Source organism: Pinus tabuliformis, chromosome 9 (genome assembly GCF_031772625.1).
Source record: "Pinus tabuliformis cultivar Carrire ecotype Pingquan chromosome 9, CPIR1, whole genome shotgun sequence".
Classification (NCBI taxonomy): Eukaryota; Viridiplantae; Streptophyta; class Pinopsida; order Pinales; family Pinaceae; genus Pinus; species Pinus tabuliformis.
Window position 1 is genome coordinate 293443566 of NC_142307.1, and position 26444 is coordinate 293470009.

Below are 26444 nucleotides of genomic sequence, written 5' to 3' on the forward strand. Positions count from 1 at the left end.
ATCTACTAGTATTCTCATCCCTTACAAGTAAGTTCTAGCCTCTCATCTATATTAATTCATGAGAATCTTCATAAGAAAAATGTACTAAAAAGCTTCATACATGAGTTTTCAATTTCATAAACAAGTTAGTATAATTTATCTCCTAAAATGTTAGATTAACGATTGACAAAGATTAAGCTTTTTTGGTTATGTAGAAGGGATAATCTTACTATGAGAAAGACTACTATCTATGCTATCTTCTATTATAAAAACCAAGAGAATAACGAACATCTCTTTTAAATATTATAAAAACAAAAAGCTTGAAAAGATTTGAATCATTTAAATGTTATAAAAAAAGAAACTTGGAAAAAAAGGATGCAAAAATCCTATTTAAAAAATAGTGATTTTTCATAAAACAATATTTTATTGAAAGAATTCATCATTTGCAAAACCCTATTTAAAAAATAGTGGTTTTTCATAAAACAATATTGTAATAAATTAGAACGTATTAAATATTTATAAACATAATAAATTATTTAATACTGAAAATTTAATAAATATTAAAACATTAAATTATATATATATAAAGTTAATATGTGATTAAATTTTTTGGAAGTAATTTCTAAATTTGTTAAAATCCTCTCGACGGCAAACATTTTCCTGGTCACTCTCCACGTTAAATGCACCGTTAACCCCTGTGATGATTTGTAGCTTGACATAACATGTAAATTGAAATGTTTTAAGAATTTTAAGATTGGTATCACGGAAAAAAGAGAAAAGAATTTCAATGCAATGCACGAAATGAGTGTAATGCACGGAACCAGGTTGCGGACTCACCATCAAACAAGCGATAATCCCCTCTATTACGGTAAATACGAATGTCATGATACGAATGTCAGTCTTTGACAGTGCGATCCACTTGGCAAGCAGACTGTTTTTTGCTCGAAAAGTTTTCAGACCTTGCAGGCATATCAATGGCGTGTTCCGACATCGACTTCATTTCACTAGTGGACGGTAGCTCGCTCTGTGGTTTCTGCCTCATGAGAACTTGCTTCCCTTTGTGGACTCATGCGAATTCTCTATTACCTGAAGAAATCAATTCTACATTAATGGGAATCTCAACGATATTATTGTTACCTACCCACTGTTTCGGCTGAACGCCAGTTCTGCAAATCGTAAGTTGAATGCCAATGAAACCACATGTCCATACAATCTACGTGAAAGCTGTGTTTGCTATTGGTTAGAAACCGACCTTTCTCGATCTCCTGAAATTCTGACAAACAGACCGCGCAATCAAGCACCTCTTTGAAGCTCTGCGCTTTATACTCAAAGACGGGCAGAGCCTCCATGACGAGCGCCTCCAAACCCATATTGCAGAGGCGTCCTCCCAAGAAAACCAATGTGGCGAGGAAAAGACTCGCAACGTCTGAGCAAGATTCTGTGCAGTAGTGGCCCTGTCTGCAGAAGCCAGTTGGACAGTTGAGGAAGACATAACCACTTACTCAAACCTGAGACTTCCTTTCCCTTTGTTGCCAGGGTTTCTTGCATTTGTTATGTTTTTAGGGTTATTTTTTTTTGTGACTGGTTTTCTTGTTTGTGCAGGGATGCAAGCCAACGTAGCGCATAGAGGTAGGATGGGTGGTATTTGGATGATGGCGTTGCCTTCAGCGGGGCCTTCCTCGCCTACTTTTAATATGTTGACCTCGGCCACACAACTTCAACACAGCCTGACAACGCTTCAGCGTAGCCTGGCAATGAAGGGCGGCAGGCTGTGGACGCCGGGGCAGAGTGAAGTCTCGTCTCTTTGCAATAACCGGGCAGGTGAGGAGGAGAGGTAATCAAGAAGGCATGGATGCTTCAGACGAGTTTTGTTAAATGCCCATTTTATTAGAAAGATTTGCCATTGTGTAATAAGATGGAGACTCCACCTCTGTGGTCTGCAATACCAGACCAGAGGTTTCACAAATACCAGTGTTGTCGCCTCTGTTCTCTATGCTTGCAATATGTTGTGAGGGGCGAGGGGTGGGAATGTCGTAAGTATTGGAAGGAAATTCTTTATGATGTTCATTTTCAAACCCAGCAGAGTAGAGCATAATGAATCTTAATCTTTAATCTTATTCGTTGTGTCTTGCATATATGCAGGTCTCTATGGTGGCTTCCAACGTCCCTGAAATGCATTTCGCAGTTCGCAGTTACACTGGCAGGGGCCGTTATTGTTCTTAACACAATGCCTTCTCTGCTCGATTCAATTCCTGCCTCCAGACGGAACCAACCATAAGCTCAACCTCAGCTTGGTACTCAAAGTTAGACACATCCGTCAGAAAATCTTGACCTCCGCTCACTGCTGTGTTGCTGAAAATTGAAACGCTGAAATTCTTTGTTACCCATGCGCGCTTCTGGGCGTCAATTCTCTGTTACACATGGTTACATGCCCATGGAAATGTACTTTGACTGGCAGCCCACCAAAGGAAAGCTAGACAGGGCATTAGGTTGCTAAGGGTCAAGGATGCGGGTAACATGGGTAGAGATTGGGCGAGGTTATGTTATTCGCAGGTTGTGTCGCTGGTTAATTTGTTAATTTTTGTTTTCATAGTTTTATGTGCATGACCATGCATCTTGGCTTTTACAGTCCATTTTCTCTTTTAATGTTGTTTGTAGTTTTGGGGTTGATTTCTTATTTTTATATTTTTGTATGTGCACATTCTTTTCGTTAGTCGATTTGTTTTTTTTTTTTTTGCAGGATTTAAAGAAATGGACGAGGAGAAGAGAGTCCTCTGGTTTGGATTTTTTTTATGACTAATACTAGAATGGTCAAGCAGGTACGCCTATTTTATGATTTTTTTTCTCTAATTTGAATATGTATACCTGTTTAAATAATTCTTTATTAATAAATATTTGCATAATGGGATGTCTTATGTGCTGATAATAGCTGATAAAGGGGATTGGATGAATATAGTTCTTGGAAGGGTTTATCTATGGTTGGGTTTTCAATAAAATGAAAGCTATTCAACTTAAAGTTCACACTAAACGAGCCTATTGATTTAATTTTTTTTGGTCGGCAGTTTTGATTACTTAGGTTTTTTTCTATCCAGAGGTTTTTCATCTTTGAAATGGGCATTGGTTTTTCCCAATTTTTTTTCTTTTCATCCATAATTTCATTTCAGCGTGAAGTAGGGTTGTAGTGCTCTATGTTCCATTATCAATACATGTTACACTTATGAATCTTTATGAAAGGAAGAAGGCACAATATATATTTATTCGAGATTAAATTGGCGGGTGCGGTAAATTGCAGCGGCTCTGGTTGGTACATCGTCGGCTGCAGCTACAGCCTCAACTTCAACCCAACATTTCGTTGCAGGTACAGCCTCAAATAATATAGGAACAAATGATATTTACATTTTAAATGATATATATGTGTGTATCTGTTCAGATCTTCTTACCTTTTGAATTCTTGTCTCTTTTTTCATTTTTTTTATTTGGAGAGTTTGAGATCTGTTTGAAGCGGATTTATGTTATTTAAAACAATTTAAATTTACATTTTAAAGAATATATATATGGATAATTGTAATGTAGATGATATGTTTGATTTGATTTGTTATATTTTTAATATTTTTGTTTGTGTTATTATATTGCTGGTAGCTTTGATATTTTTAGGGATTTCCCTTTTCGGATATATTTTTATTTTAATTAAAAAATAAACATTTGAAAATTCTCGAGTCAGAAAAACAAGAACAATGACAATATGATAAATTTGAAAATATGACGATATGATTGACACCACAAAAATATTTACGAGAGGATTTTACATTTGAAACAACTTAAATTATAGTGTGATGGAAACAATTATATCGTGTCTCTTATAAAAGATATCTCAGCACAGAAGACTTATCATTCATTTGTCAGCACATTAGTTCATTTGTCATTATTTATTTGTATCAACATGAGTGCCCATCTTCCTTTCTTGTGACGAAGTCCCTTCAAAAAGAGAGTCCTCTAGAGATATTGTGAATGCTCTAAATGGGTTATGGTTTCTCATTTTGATTGTAATCAACATCATTTTTTTTCAAACCATTGCCTAGATTAAGGTAGCTACGGTATCAGATCAAGCACTACATGTATAACTTCTTCTGGAGGATGACGTAGAAGAACCTGGGGTTTTCTCCCTTCTTTCTTGGGAATAGCTATCTGACAATAGCCATTTTTTACTATATAGCAAGCATTTGCAAGCTAAATATGATATTAACTAATTTGCAGTTGCTGTTTTTATTTCCCTTTTTACAATAGTTGTATACTAAGTTAACACTATTAGGATACATATATGGGTTGTCCCAAAAACAAGTGGGTCACTTGATTGGTTAGGTTCTCAATGTTGTACCTCATTGCTTTTTTGACCTTAGGATACCAATCCATGTCATCATATCTGAAGTAATATACCATTCTAATCTGTGTAGGACTTTATCAAATCAATCTTGAGGAGCAGATCTTCTTGATGAATTTCTCCAATCCACTAGATAGTTTTCAACCTTAATTTTTTTGTGGTTAATGCTTCTGCAGGAGTCTTGTAAGCCACGTAAAGTAGAATGATTAGCCTGGGATCATTAATTGAGTTCCTGTTGGCCGAGTTGTGGTCTATATTGATGATTCCTGCATTAGTTTGCTCTGCAAGTGGTTCTAGATGAAGAGCTTCCAAGCACACATTTAAAAGCACACATGCTTGTGTTTCAAATCTTTAGATTCTCTATTACTGTGACATTATAGCTTTAATTTTTGCAATTATGATTTTATTGTCTATATGAATAATCGTTTGCCTGGCTTCATTTCATTGACATCACATGGCATCCAATGCTATAGATTTAGTATTGATCTTGTGAGGTGTGCTTACACTAAATGCTGGCTGATGTACTGTTTTCCATCACTTTTTATGTATCTTGGGTTGAACCTCCAGTAACAATTCTTGTTATATTTCTCTCTAGTACAATTTCTAAATTTAATGATATCATGTTTGTGACTGAAGAACATCAACAAGGTTGCTAGTACTCAGAAACAGGCTTTGCTTTTATCTTTGATGAGTCAAAATTTTCTTGGGCAGAATTTGGCAAAAGAAATTGTAAGATCGAGGCAAGTTGTTCAGCGCCTTTATGAGAACAGGGCACAACTGAATTCGATATCTATGCACCTTGGAGAAAGTATTGGTAATTTTTCTTTACCACTCGTTCTCAGATCATCTTGCATGCAGTTTAATCGCTGTTCTGTTATTGAATTTGCAGTTTTTTCTCACTACCTTTATCTGACAATAGCCATTTTTTACTATATAGCAAGCAGTTGCAAGCTAAATATGATATTAACTAATTTGCAGTTGCTGTTTTTATTTCCCGTTTTACAATAGTTGTATACTAAGTTAACACTATCTGGATACATCTATGGGTTGTCCCAGAAACAAGGGGGTCTCGTAAATCTCAGATTTGATGTCTGGTTAGGTCATGACCTAAAATTAGATTATATATATATATAATATGTCAATTTTAGAAGATCCGGAGAGTATACAACTTGATAGGGGTAATGACATATACAGTATACTAAATATATGTAAAAAAATCTATGCAAAACAAATGCCATGGAGATTAGAAAATACTAACTCAATAGTTTGGATTCTGTTAATATAAAGATGCCAGTACAAAATGAGTGGCTTATCAGCGTTACAAATTATCAGTCACTCCACAAACTGATATATTATCAAACAGATGTTCACCTTCAGAACAACGTAATTTAACAGCAGTTTACATTTTCCAATTAGAAATTTCTTCACCGTGGTCAGCCCACCCTCCAGCAAAGTGTAAAAAAATCCAGCTAAAGATGAAAATTATGAAAACCCTGTTCAGAAAACAAAAATTCTTGATGGCCTGGGTTCCACATCATATACAAGTGTGTTCCATTTGGGTTTTGGTCATGATGGCCTGTCTATATTTGTGGTATCCGTTTCACTTTCCACTACCACATTACTTTTATCTAGTGGGATTTTACATTTCTTTGGTTGTTTTTGAAAATGAATTCTTCCTTATCGAAACATCTGGTTCTTCTCGTTGCTTATATTCAAGATCTTCCAAGCAATGCCCAATAAGCTTTTCTAGGTAATCTAAGGACTTCAAATGTTTTATGAGGAGTGATCGCATAACACTGTGTTCTTACTGCCATCAATTTACCTATGGTCTTGCAAATAATGTGATTGGCCACCCTTATAGGGATCTTATCATCTTTCTTGGTTTTAGAGGTGGTTTTCTGAATACCTCTTCCCAACAGAGATTAGAGATGATGCTCATCTCTGCTTGTGTCTACTACTGCGTCAAAATTTCTCTTGCCCATTGTTAATGTAGGTACCTGTAAGCCTTTATGAAGGAATGTATTGTTTTTGCATATATTTGTTCTATTGTGAATTTATGATCACCATGTTCATCTTCATCGGCATTTAGTAGGGGTTCAAGGAATCCATATACCATTTTCACGGAATGCTTGTCTTGAGAAAGACTTGGCCCCTTTACTTTTAACTTTTCTGTCCCTTGAGTTTCTATCACTTAGGTCAAGGCTTGTATCTTTTTTAGGCCTCTTCCTTGCCAGTGAATTGGAACCCCACATAGGTATATGCTGTAGCGATCTCGATTCTCTACTTCATCCCCTGTAGATATGAAATGGAAGTATGATTGTTCTTAGAAGTACTGAAGATCATAACCTTAGTCTTGTTAATGTTTAAATGATAAGTCTATGTTTGGTATTGAAGATCATAACCTTAGTCTTGTTTTTTTTTCTGCGTAAATACTAATTCTATTAAAAAGAGAAAAGATATGTACAATGAGGTCAAGACCTCAGAGGAGGCCGAAGCCATTCCTCAACCAGATACTCAGAGATATTACAATTCAAGCTTTCTGCCGAATTCACAATACAACCTTCAAAAGATTTTGTTTGGGCCATGACACGCTGAAACTTTTTACTAAGACTCACACTGTCATGCCACTCATTGACCAAAAAAACACAAGGATACCCAACATAGTCACAGTTGCAACAAAAAACAAATAACAAATTGGCTATCGCCACACCCTGGAACAAGAACATAAACCAGACATAGACCCATAGACTTGGAGACGAAGACACGAAATCAAAATTGCACAGCGCATAGGCAAGAATGCCCCCCGTCAGTGAAGAGTCAGCTTTAATCTGCATGCTGCGAAGAGTCAGGCGCGTCCCTCTCCACCTGGTTGGAAGAAGCTACCCAGGTGACAAAGCCATTGTCATCATGTCCTTCTGTGCCGCCTTCAGGAGTGGTCACCAAATTGAGAATGCAGCCTGCACGCTGAGACGGCCCACAGGCCAGAATCTCGCTCTGAGTCGGGTCGACGGGATGCTGAGGCGCTTCAGAGACAGGGGTGTCCTCCTGCATATTGTCCGCGTTAAACACCACCCCTGCCATATCCCCTTGCAGAACACTGTCTTCCTGAGAGTGAGAGGAAGTGGTTTGAGCCGAGCTGACATGATTATTCTCCTCCTCCGCGAGAATAATTGTGATGCTTGCCGTCAAAACAGGCCTGTTGAGCCTGCTGTGGAAAGTAAACCTGGAGGTCTGAAAAGAGTTATGCGGAAGAGACCCAGCTTGACCCAGGGGCGGAGAAGAAGGGGAGGTTGAGGCGATGGGAATGACGTTCTGTGGTGCAGGTCGAGAGGGACGGCCTCTGTTTCCCGTATTGCTTCCTCTGCGCGGGATACCTCGGCGGCGAGGCATTCTTGGGCGAACAGATTGACTGAGAAAGGGGTTGAGGCGGAGTAAGCGGGTAAGAGTTTGAGCGCAGAGGAGCCCAATGATACTCAAAGACCAGGCGAGCTTCCAAATTCGATGGACCAGGCAGGAGTGCGGGAAGAGTTCTGCGCCGAGGTAAATAAAACCAGTGACAATGGCGTGAATGAAAAACGGATCCATACATAAGAACTGACCTGTATGCGCATGAACCAGGCGCTCATAAATGCTAAATTGCGAGACCATCATTCCAAACTGCAACGAATTAACTTCGCATGCCCTTGAAAGAGTTCGCCAGCCCGAGGCGCATGTCATGAGGGCCGTCCGCCAGCCAGGTGCCAGGCCAGCTGCCTGCTCTGTGCGGCGTCCCATTAATAGCATTGAATGCCACCCGCATCCGGGTCATAACCTTAGTCTTGTTAGGGTTCACTCTCATAATCTATTTTTGGTATTGAAGATTGTAACCTTAGTCTTGTTAAGGTTCAATGTGATAAGTCTATGTTTGAGATCGAGGATCATAACCCTCGTCTTTTTCAGGTTCACTGCCATTAGTCTATGTTTGCAAAAAGTTACAGACAACATCCAAGGTCCAACTGCCTCTAAAGGCCTTGAGAAGATATTTGGTTCTTTATGTGGGAATTGTGCCTTCAATACTATCACCTTATTTCTATCCACCAAAGTTAGAAATGTATGCAATGATCTGTGCTATATTAGATGTATTCAGACATGGAAACTCCTTTTCTTTTTTAAATAAAATACTTTATTTGATTATTAGCATACAAATATGTACAAGGAAAGCTATACAAAAGCAATGGGCTGCATTAAACAACCACCATGACCTAAAGGCCTAAAAGACATGTCACATCTCTGTCTCTCCCTCTCTATTTTAGTATTTTGTGTGTCTTCTAAAATCAAACAAAATCTCACCATTGAAAGGATGGGTGTTAATACATGTAAGTTTATGAAAGAACAATTCGATAGGCTGAATCATGCTTGAATAGGAGAAGTTGGAAGACTGTAAGATTACGCAAATATGGAGAACATCATTAAGAAAGCCTCCTCCATGGGAAATAAGTTTAGTAAAAAGAAAAGTAAGGATTTGTAATTTTCACAAGTCGGAATGATGATTAAATGCAAATGGGCATGCAACAAAATTTAATAGGTAAAGTTTTTCTTTCATATTTTACAAACAATTGGGATAATGGATGGGGTATCATCTAATTAGATATTAACAATAAGGAGTTAATCTTAAAGAGAGCCACACATCTTTTAAGTAAGAATTAACATTTGTTTGCCTCTCTAAATGAAGTGAGGTTTTGTAGTGAGCTAGGGTAATTTGTCCTAGGTTTTCCCACACAGTCAGGTTTTATACAACAATTTTCTCGTAACACTTCACGAGGTAACAGCTTTAATATCAAACATCCACAGTCCACACATTATAAAATTTAATGAACAATATTGTCCAAACCAAACAGTTACAACCAGATAACTCAATATATATATATATATATATATATATATATATATAACAATTAAACAGTATACCACTGTCCTGCCAAGCAATTATAGACTAATTGCAATTGTTGTCAAATAATTTAATCCAGTCTGGCACATAATTACTAATTAAAGTCCCAAGTCTAAAGTTCAACAGACAATTTTAGCGTCTACAACATAAATAAAAAAATAGTCTACGGTATGAACTCAGTGTTCTTGCTTGCTTCTAGTATTCCGTTCTGTCAGCTCACGGCAGGGTTAGGGTTTATTTGTAGTTTAGAACTCACGTGTTTTCCCAGCCTCTGGACAAGAGGTCTGTCTCTCCAATTCCAGGCATCGGGGTCCCCCTTTGTCCTTAGCGGGAATCTCAGCATCCACAGTGAGGGTTTTTTTTCTTAAATTTCGTTCGTATGGGCTTTTAAGATATGCCCCAGCCCTTTCGCATCACCCAGACGGAACCTCGATAGACCATTCTTTTGGAAAGTCAATTCTTGGTTAGCCCCATGGAAAACGCAACGTCAGCTATAGAATGCACTTGCACAGGAGTCCCCCAATTTCAGACTAAACAAATATTGTAATCGAGTTGTCACTGAGAGCCGCTAATCTCAGAAGCTCAGGTTTGGCTGCTTTACAGTGGTTTATTCCAGAATTGTGCGATGTTGTTCTTTCTTCAATAGTAACTTCCTGTACCACGCAGTCAGAGATTTTCCACTTTCCTTCAAGAGATACTCCTGTATCCACACGATGATCAATTCCACAAGATCGTTGTCTTAGATGGAGTCTTTATGCCGGACAGAGATCATTTGCTGCCTTAGGTAGAGTCCCTTCTACCAAACAGAGTCTTGTTGTCAAAAAAGATCGATCATCACAGGATCCTGCTGCCAAACTAAAGATCAAACATCACAGACTTGCTGCACCCAAACAGAGATTTACCATCACAGAACCTCGCTGCCAACAGAAATTATCATCACGGAATTTCGCTCCCAAAAAACAGAGATCAATCCTCAAAGAACTCTGTGCCCTCAGATGAGCATTTTCTGTGCCCTCAGTTGAGCATTTTCTTTGCCAAAAGCAGAAGTCAACTCCACAGAATTTCGATGCCAAACAAGGATCAAGGCATCATAGAATTCGCTGCACAAACAAAGATTGTCACAACAGAACATGTGCCCACAGAGATTGATTATCACAGAGCCTGCTGCCCTTCTAGAGAGTTTCCCTGTGCCAGAACCTAAGAAGAAAAATAGAAAATGTGTCAACTAGGGTGGAATCTTTCACCACCAAAATTGAGAGGAGGAACGGTGCTTTCGCAATCCTAAGAGCCAGTTGCAGGAATTTGCCTAGGTAGGAGCAGATGGACTCTGCAGTTAAAATAGGGTGCTTTCGCAGGAATTTGACTAGGCAGGAGAAGATGGACTTTGAAGTTAAAATTGGGTGCTTTTGCACTTCAATCACCGTTTAGGCCTGTTCCTAATTGCCTCGAAGCTCTATTACATTACACCTTATGTTTTAAGATAAGGGAAGTTGGGATGAGTTGACCAAATACCCACCATTAGCATATATATATATATATATATATATATATATATATGGGGCCAGGACCATGTGGCAGGTAGCTTGTGAACTGTTATATATATATATATATAGGGCCAGGACCATGTGGCATGTAGCTTGTGAACTGTAATATAATTTGTACCACATTTAAAACAACAGACAGCCTTTCAGATACAAGTGACATGCAATAGTGAGAATGGATGATAGTATGATTAAATTTAAGTTTCTGACACAGGGCTAAGCATTGTAAAAGAGTCCTGCTAGACATGAATTAGATTTCCTATGCGTTATATATAAACGATTTGAAATTTTTAGGATAGCTCATGTGGTTTTACTGGCCATCTGAAATTCATATGGACCAAGAAGTTGACGAGGTCAAAATCCATCTCTGAGAGCTTCCCCTGGGATGAATAAGCTTATAGATATCAATTAAGACGCTTGTTATTTTACATTTGGCTTTCAACATCCTGTCACGTTCTAATTTTTCCTCTTTCTAAAATTGTTACTTCATTTTCTTCCTTTTTTACTTTGCTCCATACATTGAAGCCAATTCTGTAGAAAAATAAAGAACTATTGTAAAACAGTTTGATGGTTGATTGAAATGCATAAATTAGAAGTATATTCGCTTAGCCTGATAAGGATTTTTAGAAGAATAAAGTAGAACTGTGTTCTCATTAATCTTTTTCATAGCTACTTCAGATTTTTTAAAAGCATAATCCTTGATTTAGTATCCTGATAAGAAGCTGAAGTTAGAGACTGATAAGCAAATGGCACTGGAAAATATTGTATACTATACATCTGCATGAGTTTCTACAGCAACTTAGATTTGTACATTGATTTATCATGATTCGGTGGCTTGCTTCTATCCCAAACGTTACATTGGAATGTCATGATTCATCCTTGATTGGCTGGAGAATTGGCATTGCCAAAGCACAATCAGTGGACACCACATCGAGCTGGGATATGTCCGAGGGTAATGTCGGTACTAGATAGTTTTCAAGCTTAATTTTTTTGTGGTTAATGCTTCTGCAGGAGTCTTGTAAGCCACGTAAAGTAGAATGATTAGCCTGGGATCATTAATTGAGTTCCTGTTGGCCGAGTTGTGGTTTATATTGATGATGCCTGCATTAGTTTGCTCTGCAAGTGGTTCTAGATGAAGAGCTTCCAAGCACACATTTAAAAGGTTTCCCAATGGTGTCTCAGAAACCCTTATAGAATTTCACAGGGAGACCATCATTCCTTGGATATTATCATGTTTCAAGGAGGGATAAATCTGGGGTTAAGGCCATGACAAGGAATGGTCTATGTCTCGGCCTTAAACTTGGTTAGTAGGATGTTGTGCACATTCCCACCACAAATTCCACTCAACACAGCCAATAGAACAGGGAAGTAAGTTACACATTTGCTAAGTAATTTTCCTGCACTCCAATGGCTTGAGGTGGGAAACAATAAGCTTAACAATGAATGAGTTTGTCTTTCTCTGTTTTCAGTTTTTTGTTTTGGTATGTGTATGTCTGCACCGTTTGTTCGGCCCATTTTATTTTTCTGCGAGATATAGATGTGAACAACAAATTTTATCTTGTTGCCAGATTTAGGGCTGAAGGTGGGCAGTTGGAAAAAGATCCATGATTTAGGATTCTTATGAGGTTGTAAACGGAGTAGCAGGTACGTTGTTTTTGTTTACTAATCTCTACAAAATATGATATTATCTATAGAAAGGAAATATGTATGCATACGGTCTGAGGCTGTGTTTGGGAGAGGTTTAACAGTTATCATTTCTATTTCAGGGAAATGCAGGGTTTGCAAAGCCCATTGGGGTAGTGTTTCTTTAACAACTAATCACCATCAAGGTAAATATCTCTCTGTACTGCTCTGTGATGTTAATTTTATTTGGCGAAGATCTTTCTGTACTGGTTCGTGTAGTTTTTGCCAGCGATTTTTGACCCCGTGATTTTATTTTTTGAAACATTGAAATGAACCTTAACTAGGTATCTGAGTTTGTGTTTCTCTAAAATCGTCAACATTGTCAACATTGTTATGCCATCCATGTTTGAATAAAAAATCACCTGATTCAAATGTAATTGTTAATTATGATTTAGTTGTAACTTGTTTTTTAATACTAGATGCCCAGCTTGAAACTTAACAGATGCTTTGGTGAACATAATGCTCACTGCTTTCTCAAACTTGGGCCAAATCCAACACATCATCTTATCCAAAGATTGGGCTAATTCTAGAGAGAGCACAGAGTCATCTACAAAGTGGATTTTAAAACATCTTGTAGGCACAATGATCATTCCTTCGATTTGCACTTGACTCTAGCTAACCTAGAGCATTAGCTATGATGAAATGTTTTATTGGACAAAGAAAACCATTTTTGATGGACCACTGCAAAATAACTTGATTGGTTAGGTTCTCAACGTTGTACCTCATTGCTTTTTTGACCTTAGGATACCAATCCATGTCATCATATCTGAAGTAATATACCATTCTAAACTGTGTAGGACTTTACCAAAATCAATCTTGAGGAGCAGATCTTCTTGATGAATTTCTCCAGCCCACTAGATAGTTTTCAACCTTAATTTTTTTGTGGTTAATGCTTCTGCAGGAGTCTTGTAAGCCACGTAAAGTAGAATGATTAGCCTGGGATCATTAATTGAGTTCCTGTTGGCCGAGTTGTGGTTTATATTGATGATGCCTGCATTAGTTTGCTCTGCAAGTGGTTCTAGATGAAGAGCTTCCAAGCACACATTTAAAAGCACACATGCTTGTGTTTCAAATCTTTAGATTCTCTATTACTGTGACATTATAGCTTTAATTTTTGCAATTATGATTTTATTGTCTATATGAGTAATCGTTTGCCTGGCTTCATTTTTATTGACATCACATGGCATCCAATGCTACAGATTTAGTATTGATCTTGTGAGGTGTGTTTGCACTGAATGCTGGCTGATGTACTGCTTTCCATCATTTTTTATGTATCTTGGGTTGAACCTCCAGTAACAATTCTTGTTATATTTCTCTCTAGTACAATTTCTAAATTTAATGATATCATGTTTGTGACTAAAGAACATCAGCAAGGTTGCTAGTACTCAGAAACAGGCTTTGCTTTTATCTTTGATGAGTCAAAATTTTCTTGGGCAGAATTTGGCAAAAGAAATTGTAAGATCGAGGCAAGTTGTTCAGCGCCTTTATGAGAACAGGGCACAGCTGAATTCGATATCTATGCACCTTGGAGAAAGTGTTGGTAATTTTTTCTTTACCACTCGTTCTCAGATCATCTTGCATGCAGTTTAATCACCTATCATGCTCCTCGCCCCTACAAGGGTTGCTGCCTTCAACATACAAGCATCGACAATCCATTCTGCTCTGCACCTTCCTATAAAGGATCTTATGCCCTTAGAAGGTAATGCTCTTGCAAAATTCCAAGAAGAACTCAGGCATATAAGATACATACTAATCGATGACATGAGCTTCATTGGGCCAAAGCTTCTTAGCCATAGATGAACGTCTTCGAGAGGCATTTCCACAGCAAAGAAACACTCCTTTCGGTGGCTGTTCCATTATATTGGTTGGTGATCTCGGTCAGCTGCCACCTGTCAAAGACATACCTCTATATGTAGGGACGAGCCACGGAAGCGCACTGTGGAACACCTTCAACACAGTCATCACATTAGACACAATATTTCGTCAACAAGGCGACAACATCACACAGGTTACTTTCAGGAACATTCTCCAGAACATTAGAGATGCAAATCCAACAATCGACGACTACAACGTACTCATGTCGCACACAGATTCCTTTTTATCAGAAGAAGAAATATGTTCATTCCATGATTCCATGCATCTATTTCCAACAAATGCTCAAACAATGGTCCATAATAAGCAAATGATGAAATCTTTAAACACTCCAATCGCAAGATCCATTGCTGAAGATGGCAACACATATTCCAACATTTCCTCAGAAGATGAGCAACTTGAGCGAATTGTATTACTATGCAATGGCGAAAAAGTTATGTTGACTTCCAACCTTTGGGTTTCAGCCGAACTTGTTAATGGTTCCCTCAGAGAAATTGTAACCATCTTTTACAAAGAATCAACTGCACCACCACAAATTCCAACATTTGTTGTTGTAGATTTTCCCAAATACATCGGGCCTCCTTGGGATGAAAGAAACCCCACTCACTTGCCTATTCCAACAGTAAAAAGAAATGGACGTGCACAAATTCCACTGAAGATGGCTTGGGCTTTAACCATACATAAATCTCAAGGTATGACACTTCCAAAAGCAACAATTGACATTGGAAAAAAAGAATGTCAAGGTCTCACATTCACAACAATTTCAAGAGTACCTTCTCTACAAGATCTCTGGATTAGCCCCACATTCAGTTTTGATCGTTACAGTAAAATGAAGGACAACAAAAACATTGCTCGCAGAAAACACGCAGGAGAAATTCTCCATTAAATGCCGCCCCCAGATAATCTGCTCCAACCCATACTTTAACATCACCAAAAGGTTTCCTCCATTTATTTACCTCATTTTATTTCATAACATACTTTTCATATCTTTCAACAACAACCAACTTTAATCAATATTAATAATTAAACACATATTAGAATGTCTTGATATTATCTATACATCTCATTATAACATTTCCTTTCTTTTGCAACAGGACACATGGACTCAGAAATAACATACCTAAGCAACTACAAGTAGAATGGCAAGCAAAAAATATGCCTCTCCAACTACACATAAACCTCCAATGGTGTTCAATATGCCATTATTCACCAGGCATTTTCCACTAACAATATATAAATCCCCATGGCAAAGATAACTTCATTTCCATTCATTCCAAATTCATTTTAACACAACTCACCTGCAAAGTATTACTAATAAATTTCCACAACTGATTTACATATTACTAATTCTAACAAAATATACATTTTGCAGGTCCATTGCTGCTTCTTCAGGTCTTCGATGCCTCCAACATGTTTTGATACAACTTCAAATATGGAATGACAAGCACAATGTTCTTTAGAATATTATATTCCTTCTCGAACCTCTTCTGTTACAATTCACTATTTGTATTTTCCATTTTAAACTTAAAAAAGAATGTTTCAAGATCAAATACCATTTTGATGGTTTATGTCCTCACAACTATTTGTATTTTCCATTTCATGTTGGAAATACTGAGAGGGGGGGGTGAATCAGTATTTCTTTTTCTCACTATTGTTTTACTAGTTAAAACATATATGTTCAGAACACAAAATGAACAGCAGGAATAAATGCTTTTATTAATATAACTGTGCAGTAAAATAAATACAATAAATAGATTGTCACAATTGGTTGCCAAGCTCCAACTTGGACTTTGGTGAGGCTCCAACCTCCTGAGCACCAACTCTATTTTGCCAAGACACCAATCTTGGACTTAGGAGCACCAACTCCCAAGGATTTCAATCTTGTTCTATTCTGAGGCTCCAACCTCTTTGGTATACACTGGTGTGCTGCTGCGCTCTTTTCAACTTCCACTGCTTCTGCTGCCCCCTTTTCTTCTACTGCTTCCTCTATCTCATACTCAGGTTATACTGTCCACTCACAACCACTACAGTTCTCTGTTTTTGCTGCTTTTATATGCTCCATGCCCCTGTCCATTCGTTTCCTCTTACATGCTGGCTCTTTGGCTTCCTCCTCACTTTATCGCTTGACACTTCGGCTTCCATTCCTTTACTTCTTCTGTCTATACAATTGTTCCAAAATCTGAGTAGAAAAACCCAAACTCTCCTTTCTTAAATAAAACTCGGCCCTTGATCTGTGGTTAATACCTTACAGGCTTTATCGGAGGCGTTTAATCACCCATCAGAAGCCACCACCCGAGCGTTTCAATCAACCATCGGAAGCCACCACCAGAGCGTTTTAATCACGCATCGGAAGCCACCACCCGAGCGTTTTATCAACCATCGGAAGCCACCAACCGAGCCTTTAATCAACCATCACCGAGCGCTTTAATCAACCCGCCACACTTATAGAATTAGAGCCACCCTTTTATTGCCGCTTTTATGTCTATCGGAAGCCACCGCCCAACCGTGTCCACACATACAATCAACACAAGGATTTCAATATATATCTTAAGGCTTAAACCCACAGCCACATATAATATATGGGAAACATTATAAAACCCCTTTATAAAGATTTCGGTCACATATACATTACTACACAGGAACCCATGTAAATCCGCTCAAATGAACATTCGCGGATTTCAAATCTTATCCGCCCGCCTTTATAGTTATCGGCGGGTCCGGATTTCAGTGATCACAATAAATCCCTTTACTCCGACCTCCGATGAGGAGCGGACCCGATGCTCTTTTAGACTCCCTCTATACTGATTTCGGGTCCGATGTATATCGGCACTCGCTGTAAACAATAGTCCCAATCCTCTGACGGAACACGGACCCGATATGGCTTTAGACTCCCTTTAATATTGAATTCGGGTCCGGGATATCGGCAGGTTCGCTTCGGCGGATTTGTAACGCGAACGTTTAGCGGACCTGATCTCCCTTTAGGCTGCTCTCTAATATGACTTCGGCTCCAGATATCGGAGCTCTCCACTTCGCAAGCAATTCTTTATCGGACCCGATCTCCCTTTAGGCTGCTTTCTAATATGACTTCGGCTCCGGATGATTTCGGCGATCGCTACCTTGAACAGTTCGGACAGCTCCAAGGGGCTTTCGCCGATTAGATCTCCGCCGTCCATTATTCCTTTAGATCGGACGGTCAATGCTAAATCGCATATCGCGTCCATCGCATATCGCGTCCATCGCATATCGCATCCTCCATTCTCCATTCCCCGATCGCCGATTTGGCGAAATATAGATATATATATATATATATATATATATATATATATATATATATATGCCATCGGGTCCATATGTGCTGAAACACATTTAACTTGTGTTGTTTCCGCCAAAAAGGAAATAGGCCTTTGATTATTATAAATGCATATATGTAGATTTTGGGCGCTCAAACACTCTCGATAACATTAATACATGCATATGTGGGTTTCCATTGCTCGAACAACTCCCGATAGTATTAATGAAGGCATATATGGGTTTTGATCGATCGAACAGCTCCCGATAATGTTATTTGAGGCATATATGGCTCTGTTTGCTTCATTTTCTCCTCCGATGGCTCCTCTTGCTCCGATATGCTCCGATAGCTCCTCCGATGGCTCCTCTTGCTCTGGTATATGTGGCTCCTCCGATATGGTCTGCTCCTCTTGGCTCTGATATGCTCTGTCTCCTCCTCTTGAGTATTGCCATATTGACATCAATGACAATCTGTGTCCAACAATCTCCCCCTTTGTTATTGATGGCAATATTCTTCTACTTTCTCCCCCTTTGACATCAATGGCAAAGGAATGCACACGAACTCCCCCTGTCAAGTTGCTCCCCCTGTCCAGCTGCATCTTTATGAATAGACTTGAGTGATGATAAAGAAATAACCCCCATCTTTTGTCACAGGTGTTCGAATGCTTCCCGAGGAAGAGGTTTAGTGAAAATATCAGCTATCTGCTCCTTAGTACTTATATATTCCAGAGCGATGTTTTGTTCAGCTACTTGCTCACGGAGGAAATGATACTTGATTGGTATATGTTTGGTTCTTGAGTGCATCACTGAATTTTTACTGAGACTGATAGCCCTAGTGTTGTCACAATAAACAATAATTGGTTGATCTGTACATATGTTTACATCCTTTAGCACTTCCTTCATCCATAGTATCTGAGTACAACAGTCTGCTACAGCAATATACTCGGTTTCGGTTGTGGATAATGATATGGATGATTTTTTTTGCTGAGCCAGGATACCAAACAGTCTCTTAGGAAGAATGCATTTCCACTAGTACTTTTCCGATCATCTATATTTCCAGCCCAATCAGCATCGGTGTATGCAGTTACAGTCAATGTTGAACACTTTGGGTAACAGAGACCAAAATCAGAAGTTCCCTTCAAATATCTGAGAATTCTTTTTATAGTTAAAAAATGAGATTGTTTGGGAGCCGATTGAAATCTTCCCACCATTCCTACTGCTTGCATTATGTCAGGTCGTGTAGCTGTTAAGTATAGGAGGGCTCCAATCATTGACCTGTAATGAGTTGCATCTACTAGAGGGGAGTCATCATCTTTGCTCAGTTTGCAGTTTGTGGTCATGGGGGTGCTCATGGGTGCACAGTCCTCCATTCCATATTTTTTGAGCATGTCTTTTAGATATTTGGCTTGAGATATATACAATCCTACTCTGGTTTGAGATACTTGAAGTCCAAGGAAGTGGGATAGTTCACCTATCATTGACATCTCAAATTCTTTTGCCATGCTTTGAGAAAATTCATGGCTCATTTCATCATTATTACTAGCAAAAATCAGATCATCGACATAAACAAGAGCAACTAGTAACTTACCTTGATCTGTCTTTATGTATAGATTGCTTCCAGCCACTCCCTTTTTGAAGCCTTGTTGTTGGAGATAGTTATCCAGTCTTGCATACAAATCTCTAGGAGCTTGTTTCAGCCCATACAAAGCCTTTTTCAACTTATAGACTAGGTCCTTTCCCGCTGTCAGATCAAAACCTTCTGGCTGCTCCATGTAGACTTCCTCCTTGAGTTCCCCATTTAGAAATGTTGATTTCACGTCCATTTGATAGATTTTGAATCCTTTCGAGCAAGCAAATGCTAAAAACATCTTGATAGCTTCCATACGGGCCACTGGTGCAAACGTCTCTTCAAAGTCAACTCCTTCAATTTGCGAATAGCCTTTGCAAACAAGTCTTGCCTTGTTTCTGATAACCTGTCCTTCCTCATTCATTTTATTTTTGAACACCCATTTGGTTCCTATTATGTTTTTGTCCTTCGGATGAGGTACCAGCTCCCATGTCTTGTTCTTCTCAATTTGGGACATTTCTTCTTCCATTGCTTTTACCCAATGAGGATCCTTACTTGCTTCTGTGAATGTTTCTGGTTCTATCATAGATAGGAGGGCAATGGCTTTTCTCTTGGGTGAGGTTGTTATCCTTCTTCTGGTCTGCACACCTTCATCTTTATCGCCAATGATCTGTTCTTCTGGATGGTATCTTTCTACATACTTCATCTTTGAAGGAGTATGAAACGGTTCTCTTTCCTCTTCTTCTTCTTCATCATCTATCTCTTCTTCTTCAATGAGAAAGTCATCTTCCTGTTCTTCAATTTCCTTTTCTGGAAGATCTTCATCAACCTTAACATCGATGCTTTCCACTATTTTCTTCAGTCGAAAATTGTAGCACTTGTAAGCCTTGCTCCGTGGGGAGTATCCAAGAAATATCCCCTCATCAACCCGAGAATCAAATTTTCCAGGTGAACCATCATTAATTTTTATGAAGCACTTGCTTCCAAATATTTTGAAGTACTTCACCGAAGCAGGTCTTCCTTTCCATAGCTCATAAGGAGTTTTGTCACAATTTGGTCTTAATTGAGTCCGATTCAATGTATAGAATATTGTCCCTACTGCTTCCCTCCAGAATTTAGGTTGTAGGTCTGCTGCTAACATCATGGTTCTTGCCATTTCTTGGACAATTCGGTTTCGTCTTTCAACTACCCCATTTTGCTGAGGTGTTCTGGCAGCTGAGAATTCCCTTTTAATTCCATGAATATTGCAGAACTCATTGAACTCGTTTGATGTGAATTCTCCTCCTCTGTCTATTCTGAGACACTTAATTTTTGAATCTTTTTCGTTTTCTATAAGGGCTTTTAGATTCTTAAAACACTCAAAAGTTTCAGATTTATACTTTATGAAATATATCCACATCATTCTAGTATAATCATCAACAAATAACACAAAGTACCTTTCTCCTTGGAGTGCTTGATTTCTAGTTGGCCCACACACATCAGCATGGATGATCTCCAAGGGCTTTGATGTACAGTGTTCCTTTGTCTTGTGGCTGGTTCTGGTCTGTTTTCCATGTTGACATGGACCACACACTGCTTGCTTTGGTTTGGACAACCTTGGGATGTCTTGTACAGCTTTGATTTTGCTGATATTGACCAGATTTTCGAAGCTGGTATGTCCAAGTCTCTTGTGCCACAACCAACTCTCATCTGCCTGACTCAAGTAGCATTTGTTTTCCTGAATTTTGTTCAGAACGTAAATATTGTCTGGTGTTCTCACTCCTTTTGCCACAAGTTTCCCTGAGGCAGAGTTCCTTATTTCACAGTCTTTGGTGCTGAAAACAACCTTATGTCCTTGATCACAAATTTGGCTGACACTCAGAAGGTTGCGTTTGAGTTCGTCAACCAGTAGAGTATCTTGAGCTTTTCCTTTTCCATTGATCAGAGTAACTGTTCCTCTTCATGCAATTTTGCCAGTTCCGCTTCCAAAGGACACATTCCAATCCTTTTTGCTCAGTGAGATAAATTTCCTTCTGTCTCCTGTCATGTGCCTTGAGCATCCACTATCCACAAACCACTGGTTTCCATTATTTTGCGCAAATAGAGACAGGCCGCATTTTTCCATTGCAGAGATCTTGCTACTCGTCTTTCTTCCTTTGAGTGGGCAGTTGTGTTCATAGTGTCCATTATTGTAGCAAAAAGAGCAAATCAGATCAAATTTAGTCAAGGGATCGAATGAATTGAAGGTTTTGATTTGTCCCTGTCTTTTGGGAGCATATGAGTTGATTACTTGGTCCTTTTGCGTTTTCTTTTCACTTCTGCGAGCCATGCAGTGTCTAGCTTGGTGACCGAAGTTTTTACAGTGAAAACAATGTCCAAGAAATATGGTTTTGAAGCAACCACGGTTTAATTCGCCTTCCTTTCTGAGAATTACTCCTCCCTCGTGCTTTGGATTTTTGATGGGCCCTTGGTGGAGTACAGGTTTGTATTTGCTGTAGTGTCCATGATTCGACTCCACATTCTTCTTTGGAATAACTCTTTCTTGATTCTTGGAATCTGGGATGCACTTTTGATAAGATACTTTTTCATCTTTTGGGTTGCAGGAAAGTGCATCGACATAGCTTTTCACACTATTCTTAGTGCTTGAGGATTCTCCCTTGAAACCTATTCCAGATTTATCATGTTGAGGTTTTTGATTTTTCAGAATAGTATCAAGTATTTGAGAGCTTTTACAGCCCTTTTTAATTTGCTCCAACTCCTTTCTCAGAGATACTACTTCGGCCTCACGTTCTTCACAAGTCTCTTCTTTTTCCTTAAGCTTTGTTTCCAAGAGATCTTCTCTCCTTCTTATTTCCTCGTTTTCCACTTTGAGAGAGATAATTTTGTTTTGTAGTTTCTCGTTCTCTTCAATGGCACTTATTAACAGTTCATCCACATTTCCTTCTTGCCCCGAGTCATCATCATCTGTTAGTGCCATGAATAATGCTTCTTGGCTTTCACCATGATCGCTTTCCTCATCTGATTTCTTTTTGATGACCATAAACTCATCCTCATCAGACTCATCTTGCTTGGAGAGAAGGTTTTTCTTATTGAACCCTTTCTTTTTGTATGTCATTCTTTTAGAATTTCTTTCATCATCACTGTCATGTTTATTAGGACATTTTGTTGCATAATGACCTATTTTACCACATTTAAAACAGATAAGAGGATACTTGCCTTTAAGCTTAGATCCTCTCTTCAGCTTTCGTACATATTGAGCCAATTCGGATTCCACATCTGACTCATCACTACACTCATTCCTTTCTTTCCCTTTCTTTGACTTTGAGGCCTTGAATGCTGCATCTTTGGAGCTAGGACCACCTTTCCTCATTTCATAGGCAGTGAGAATTCCATGGAGTTCATCCATTTTGAGGGTGTCAAGATCCTTTGATTCTTCTATAGCACCTATTTTGGAGTCAAATCTGTCTGGAAGAGACCTTAATACCTTTTGAACAATGGTACTTTCTTCAACTTTTTCGTCTAATCCTTTCAGGGAATTTACCACTTCAGCTACTTGGAGGAGGTATGCTGCAATGTCTTCTTCATATTCCATCTTCAAGCTTTCAAATTGTCTTCTGTGAGTTTGAAGCTTTGCCTTTTTTACTTTTGAGTCTCCATCGTACAAGCCAACTAGCTTCTCCCACATTTCTTTGGCAGCGTTACAGTGCATGATTTTTGTAAACACGAAATCAGTGATTCCACTAGTGATGGAGTTCATGGCCTTTGCATTTGCAATGTAGGCTTTCCTCTCGTCTTGGTCTGTTGGAAGAGTGGAAGTCGCTTGGTATTCAGTTTGACAAAAATGCCAGACTTCAGGTCCAAGGGACATTAAATAGTAAGTCATTCTTTTCTTCCAAAAACCAAAGTTAGTGCCATCGAACAGAGGAGGTTTTCCTGATGCTTCATGATTTCTCATCATGGTTGCTGATCCTTCTTTAAGTTGTTAGGCTAGAATGAAGAAGCCCGCTCTGATACCAATTGTTGGAAATACTGAGAGGGGGGGTGAATCAGTATTTCTTTTTCTCACTATTGTTTTACTAGTTAAAACATATATGTTCAGAACACAAAATGAACAGTAGGAATAAATGCTTTTATTAATATAACCGTGCAGTAAAATAAATACAATAAATAGATTGTCACAATTGGTTGCCAAGCTCCAACTTGGACTTTGGTGAGGCTCCAACTCTATTTTGCCAAGACACCAATCTTGGACTTAGGAGCACCAACTCCCAAGGATTTCAATCCTGTTCTATTCTGAGGCTCCAACCTCTTTGGTATACACTGGTGTGCTGCTGCGCTCTTTTCAGCTTCCATTGCTTCTGCTACCCCCTTTTCTTCTGCTGCTTCCTCTATCTCATACTCAGGTTATACTGTCCACTCACAACCACTACAGTTCTCTGTTTTTGCTGCTTTTATATGCTCCATGCCCCTGTCCATTCGTTTCCTCTTATATGCTGGCTCTTTGGCTTCCTCCTCACTTGATCGCTTGATACTTCGGCTTCCATTCCTTTGCTTCTTCTGTCTATACAAGTGTTCCAAAATCTGAGTAGAAAAACCCAAACTCCCCTTTCTTAAATAAAACTCGGCCCTTGACCTGTGGTTAATACCTTACAGGCTTTATCGGAGGCGTTTAATCACCCATCGGAAGCCACCACCCGAGCGTTTTAATCAACCATCGGAAGCCACCACCCGAGCGTTTTAATCACCCATCGGAAGCCACCAACCGAGCCTTTAATCAACCATCACCGAGCGCTTTAATCAACCCGCCACACTTATAGAATCAGAGCCACCCTTTTATTGCCGCTTTTATGTCTATCGGAAGCCACCGCCCAACCGTGTCCACACATACAGTCAACACAAGCATTTCAATATATATCTTAAGGCTTAAACCCATAGCCACATATAATATATGGGAAACATTATAAAACCCCTTTATAAAGATTTCGGTCACATATACATTACTACACAGGAACCCATGTAAATCCGCTCAAATGAACATTCGTGGATTTCAAATCTTATCCGCCCACCTTTATAGTTATCGGCGGGTCCGGATTTCGGCGATCACAATAAATCCCTTTACTCCGACCTCCGATGAGGAGTGGAACTGATGCTCTTTTTGACTCCCTTCTATACTGATTTCGGGTCCGATGTATATCGGCAATCGTTGTAAACAATAGTCCCAATCCTCCAACGGAACGCGTACCCGATATGGCTTTAGACTCCCTTTAATATTGAATTCGGGTCCGGGATATCGGCAGGTTTGCTTCGGCGGATTTGTAACGCGAAGGTTTAGTGGACCCGATCTCCCTTTAGGCTGCTCTCTAATATGACTTCGGCTTCGGATATCGGAGCTCTCCACTTCGCAAGCAATTCTTTATCGGACCCGATCTCCCTTTAGGCTGCTTTCTAATATGACTTCGGCTCCGGATGATTTCAGCGATCGCTACCTTGAACAGTTCCGACAACTCCAAGGGGCTTTCGCTGATTAGATCTCTGCCGTCCATTATTCCTTCAGATCGGACGGTCAACGCTAAATCGCATATCGCGTCCATCGCATATCGCATCCTCCATTCTCCATTCCCCGATCGTCGATTTGGCAAAATATATATATATATATATATATATATATATATATATATATATGCCATCGGGTCCATATGTGCCGAAACACATTTAACTTGTGTTGTTTCCGCCAAAAAGGAAAAAGGCCTTTGATTATTATAAATGCATATATGTAGATTTTGGGCGCTCAAACACTCCCGATAACATTAATACATGCATATGTGGGTTTCCATTGCCCGAACAACTCCCGATAGTATTAATGAAGGCATATATGGGTTTTGATCGCCCGAACAGCTCCCGATAATGTTATCTGAGGCATATATGGCTCTGTTTGCTTCATTTGCTCCTCCGATGGCTCCTCTTGCTCTGATATGCTCCGATAGCTCCTCCGATGGCTCCTCTTGCTATGGCACTCCTCCGATATGGCTGCTCTTGCTCTGATATATGTGGCTCCTCCGATATGGTCTGCTCCTCTTGGCTCCGATATGCTCTGTCTCCTCCTCTTGAGTATTGCCATATTGACATCAATGACAATCTGTGTCCAACATTTCAAACTTAAAAAAGGATGTTACAATTCACTATTTGTATTTTCCATTTCAAACTTAAAAAAGGATGTTTCAAGATGAAATACCATTTTGATCATTTATGTCCTCACAACTATTTTTTTTTTTTCCATTTCAAACTTAAAAAAGTATGTTTCAAGATCAAATACCATTTTGATAGTTTATGTCCTCGCAACCAATTCATTGTCAATGGTTTTAACATATTTTGTTAACAAAATCAATTGATTTTAATGAATATAATTTATCTTCATATTAATTTAATTTCTCGTTTGAATAATGATTTCTTAAATAACCCTATCCAAATCAATATGGATACTCGATTGTTGTTCGCGTGGATTCATTCGTTTACCTTCACCTTTAACTACACAATTTTTACTAACTACAAACAAAGGTCTCTAAACAAGTTTATTCGATAATTTATGGCTACTTGCATTCCATTTCAACAGTTTTCGGCATGGCTTCCTCAAATTAATACTCGGAATCATCGACCCTTGCTTTCAAAAAAGCCCACAAAAGCCCATTCACATTTCAATATTATTCCACACACTATGCCTTACGGCGTTTCCTTTGCAACATTAGGTGCAAATGCTAGTTATTAGTTTCTCTTTCAAAATTCTTTCCTTTCCCTTGGGAAAGTAAACAATCTCCTGTGTCCTAGCATTGTTAAGTTAATATGTTTTTACTTTAAAAGATATTAATTTTTTTTTTATTAAACTTTTGGAATAATTTTTTAACGTCGCTATGGTGTGCATATATCAAGTTGATAATGATGTCGATGTCGGAATCATCTTAGTTGATTTGTTAGCATCATCCATATCATATCAAATCCTTGATCTTTGAACAAAAATATACAGTCACGTTAAGAGCATTATGTGCAATATTAGAAATTTAGATGATTCTGTTACAGTGAGTATGGTTAAAGCCATAGGGTTCCACTCAGGTCGCTAAGATTAGCCCTAAAATTCACAGTTATCCAAAAGACACTTCTGTCACAAGATAATTTTGGCAAATATAGAAATGCAGGCTACCAACTTTTATTATGGGGGGATGTGCTTTAATTATGCTA

General features: G+C 38.8%; 1 protein-coding gene across 5 annotated transcripts; it reads left to right on the top strand.

The window, feature by feature from the left end:
• The first annotated feature begins 622 nt into the window (after nt 1–622).
• Nucleotides 623–12666, top strand: LOC149148340 (putative vacuolar protein sorting-associated protein 24 homolog 2). 5 transcript variants are annotated; one of them, XM_089440427.1, is made up of 8 exons: nt 623–1457; nt 1582–2012; nt 2122–2532; nt 2720–2798; nt 3272–3337; nt 5069–5171; nt 12394–12469; nt 12592–12666. In XM_089440427.1, exons 1-2 carry the CDS (start codon nt 1379–1381, stop codon nt 1815–1817), a joined length of 315 nt encoding a protein of 104 aa, XP_089296553.1. In that variant the 5' UTR covers nt 623–1378; the 3' UTR covers nt 1818–2012; nt 2122–2532; nt 2720–2798; nt 3272–3337; nt 5069–5171; nt 12394–12469; nt 12592–12666. The 5 variants fall into 4 exon arrangements, with proteins under 5 accessions (XP_089296553.1, XP_089296554.1, XP_089296550.1 ...); XM_089440424.1 differs by having other exon boundaries at nt 1582–1800; XM_089440426.1 differs by having other exon boundaries at nt 623–847; nt 1582–1800.
• The last annotated feature ends 13778 nt before the right edge of the window (nt 12667–26444 follow it).

Excerpts from the sequence above, each read along its gene's own strand:
- LOC149148340 (XM_089440424.1), top strand. The coding sequence starts at position 1,379 with ATGTGGCGAGGAAAAGACTCGCAACGTCTGAGCAAGATTCTGTGCAGT. Across the intron at positions 1,458-1,581 it reads CTGCAGAAGCCAGTTGGACA|GGATGCAAGCCAACGTAGCG; the intron begins GTTGAGGAAGAC and ends TTGTTTGTGCAG. Across the intron at positions 1,801-2,121 it reads TCTTTGCAATAACCGGGCAG|GTCTCTATGGTGGCTTCCAA; the intron begins GTGAGGAGGAGA and ends GCATATATGCAG.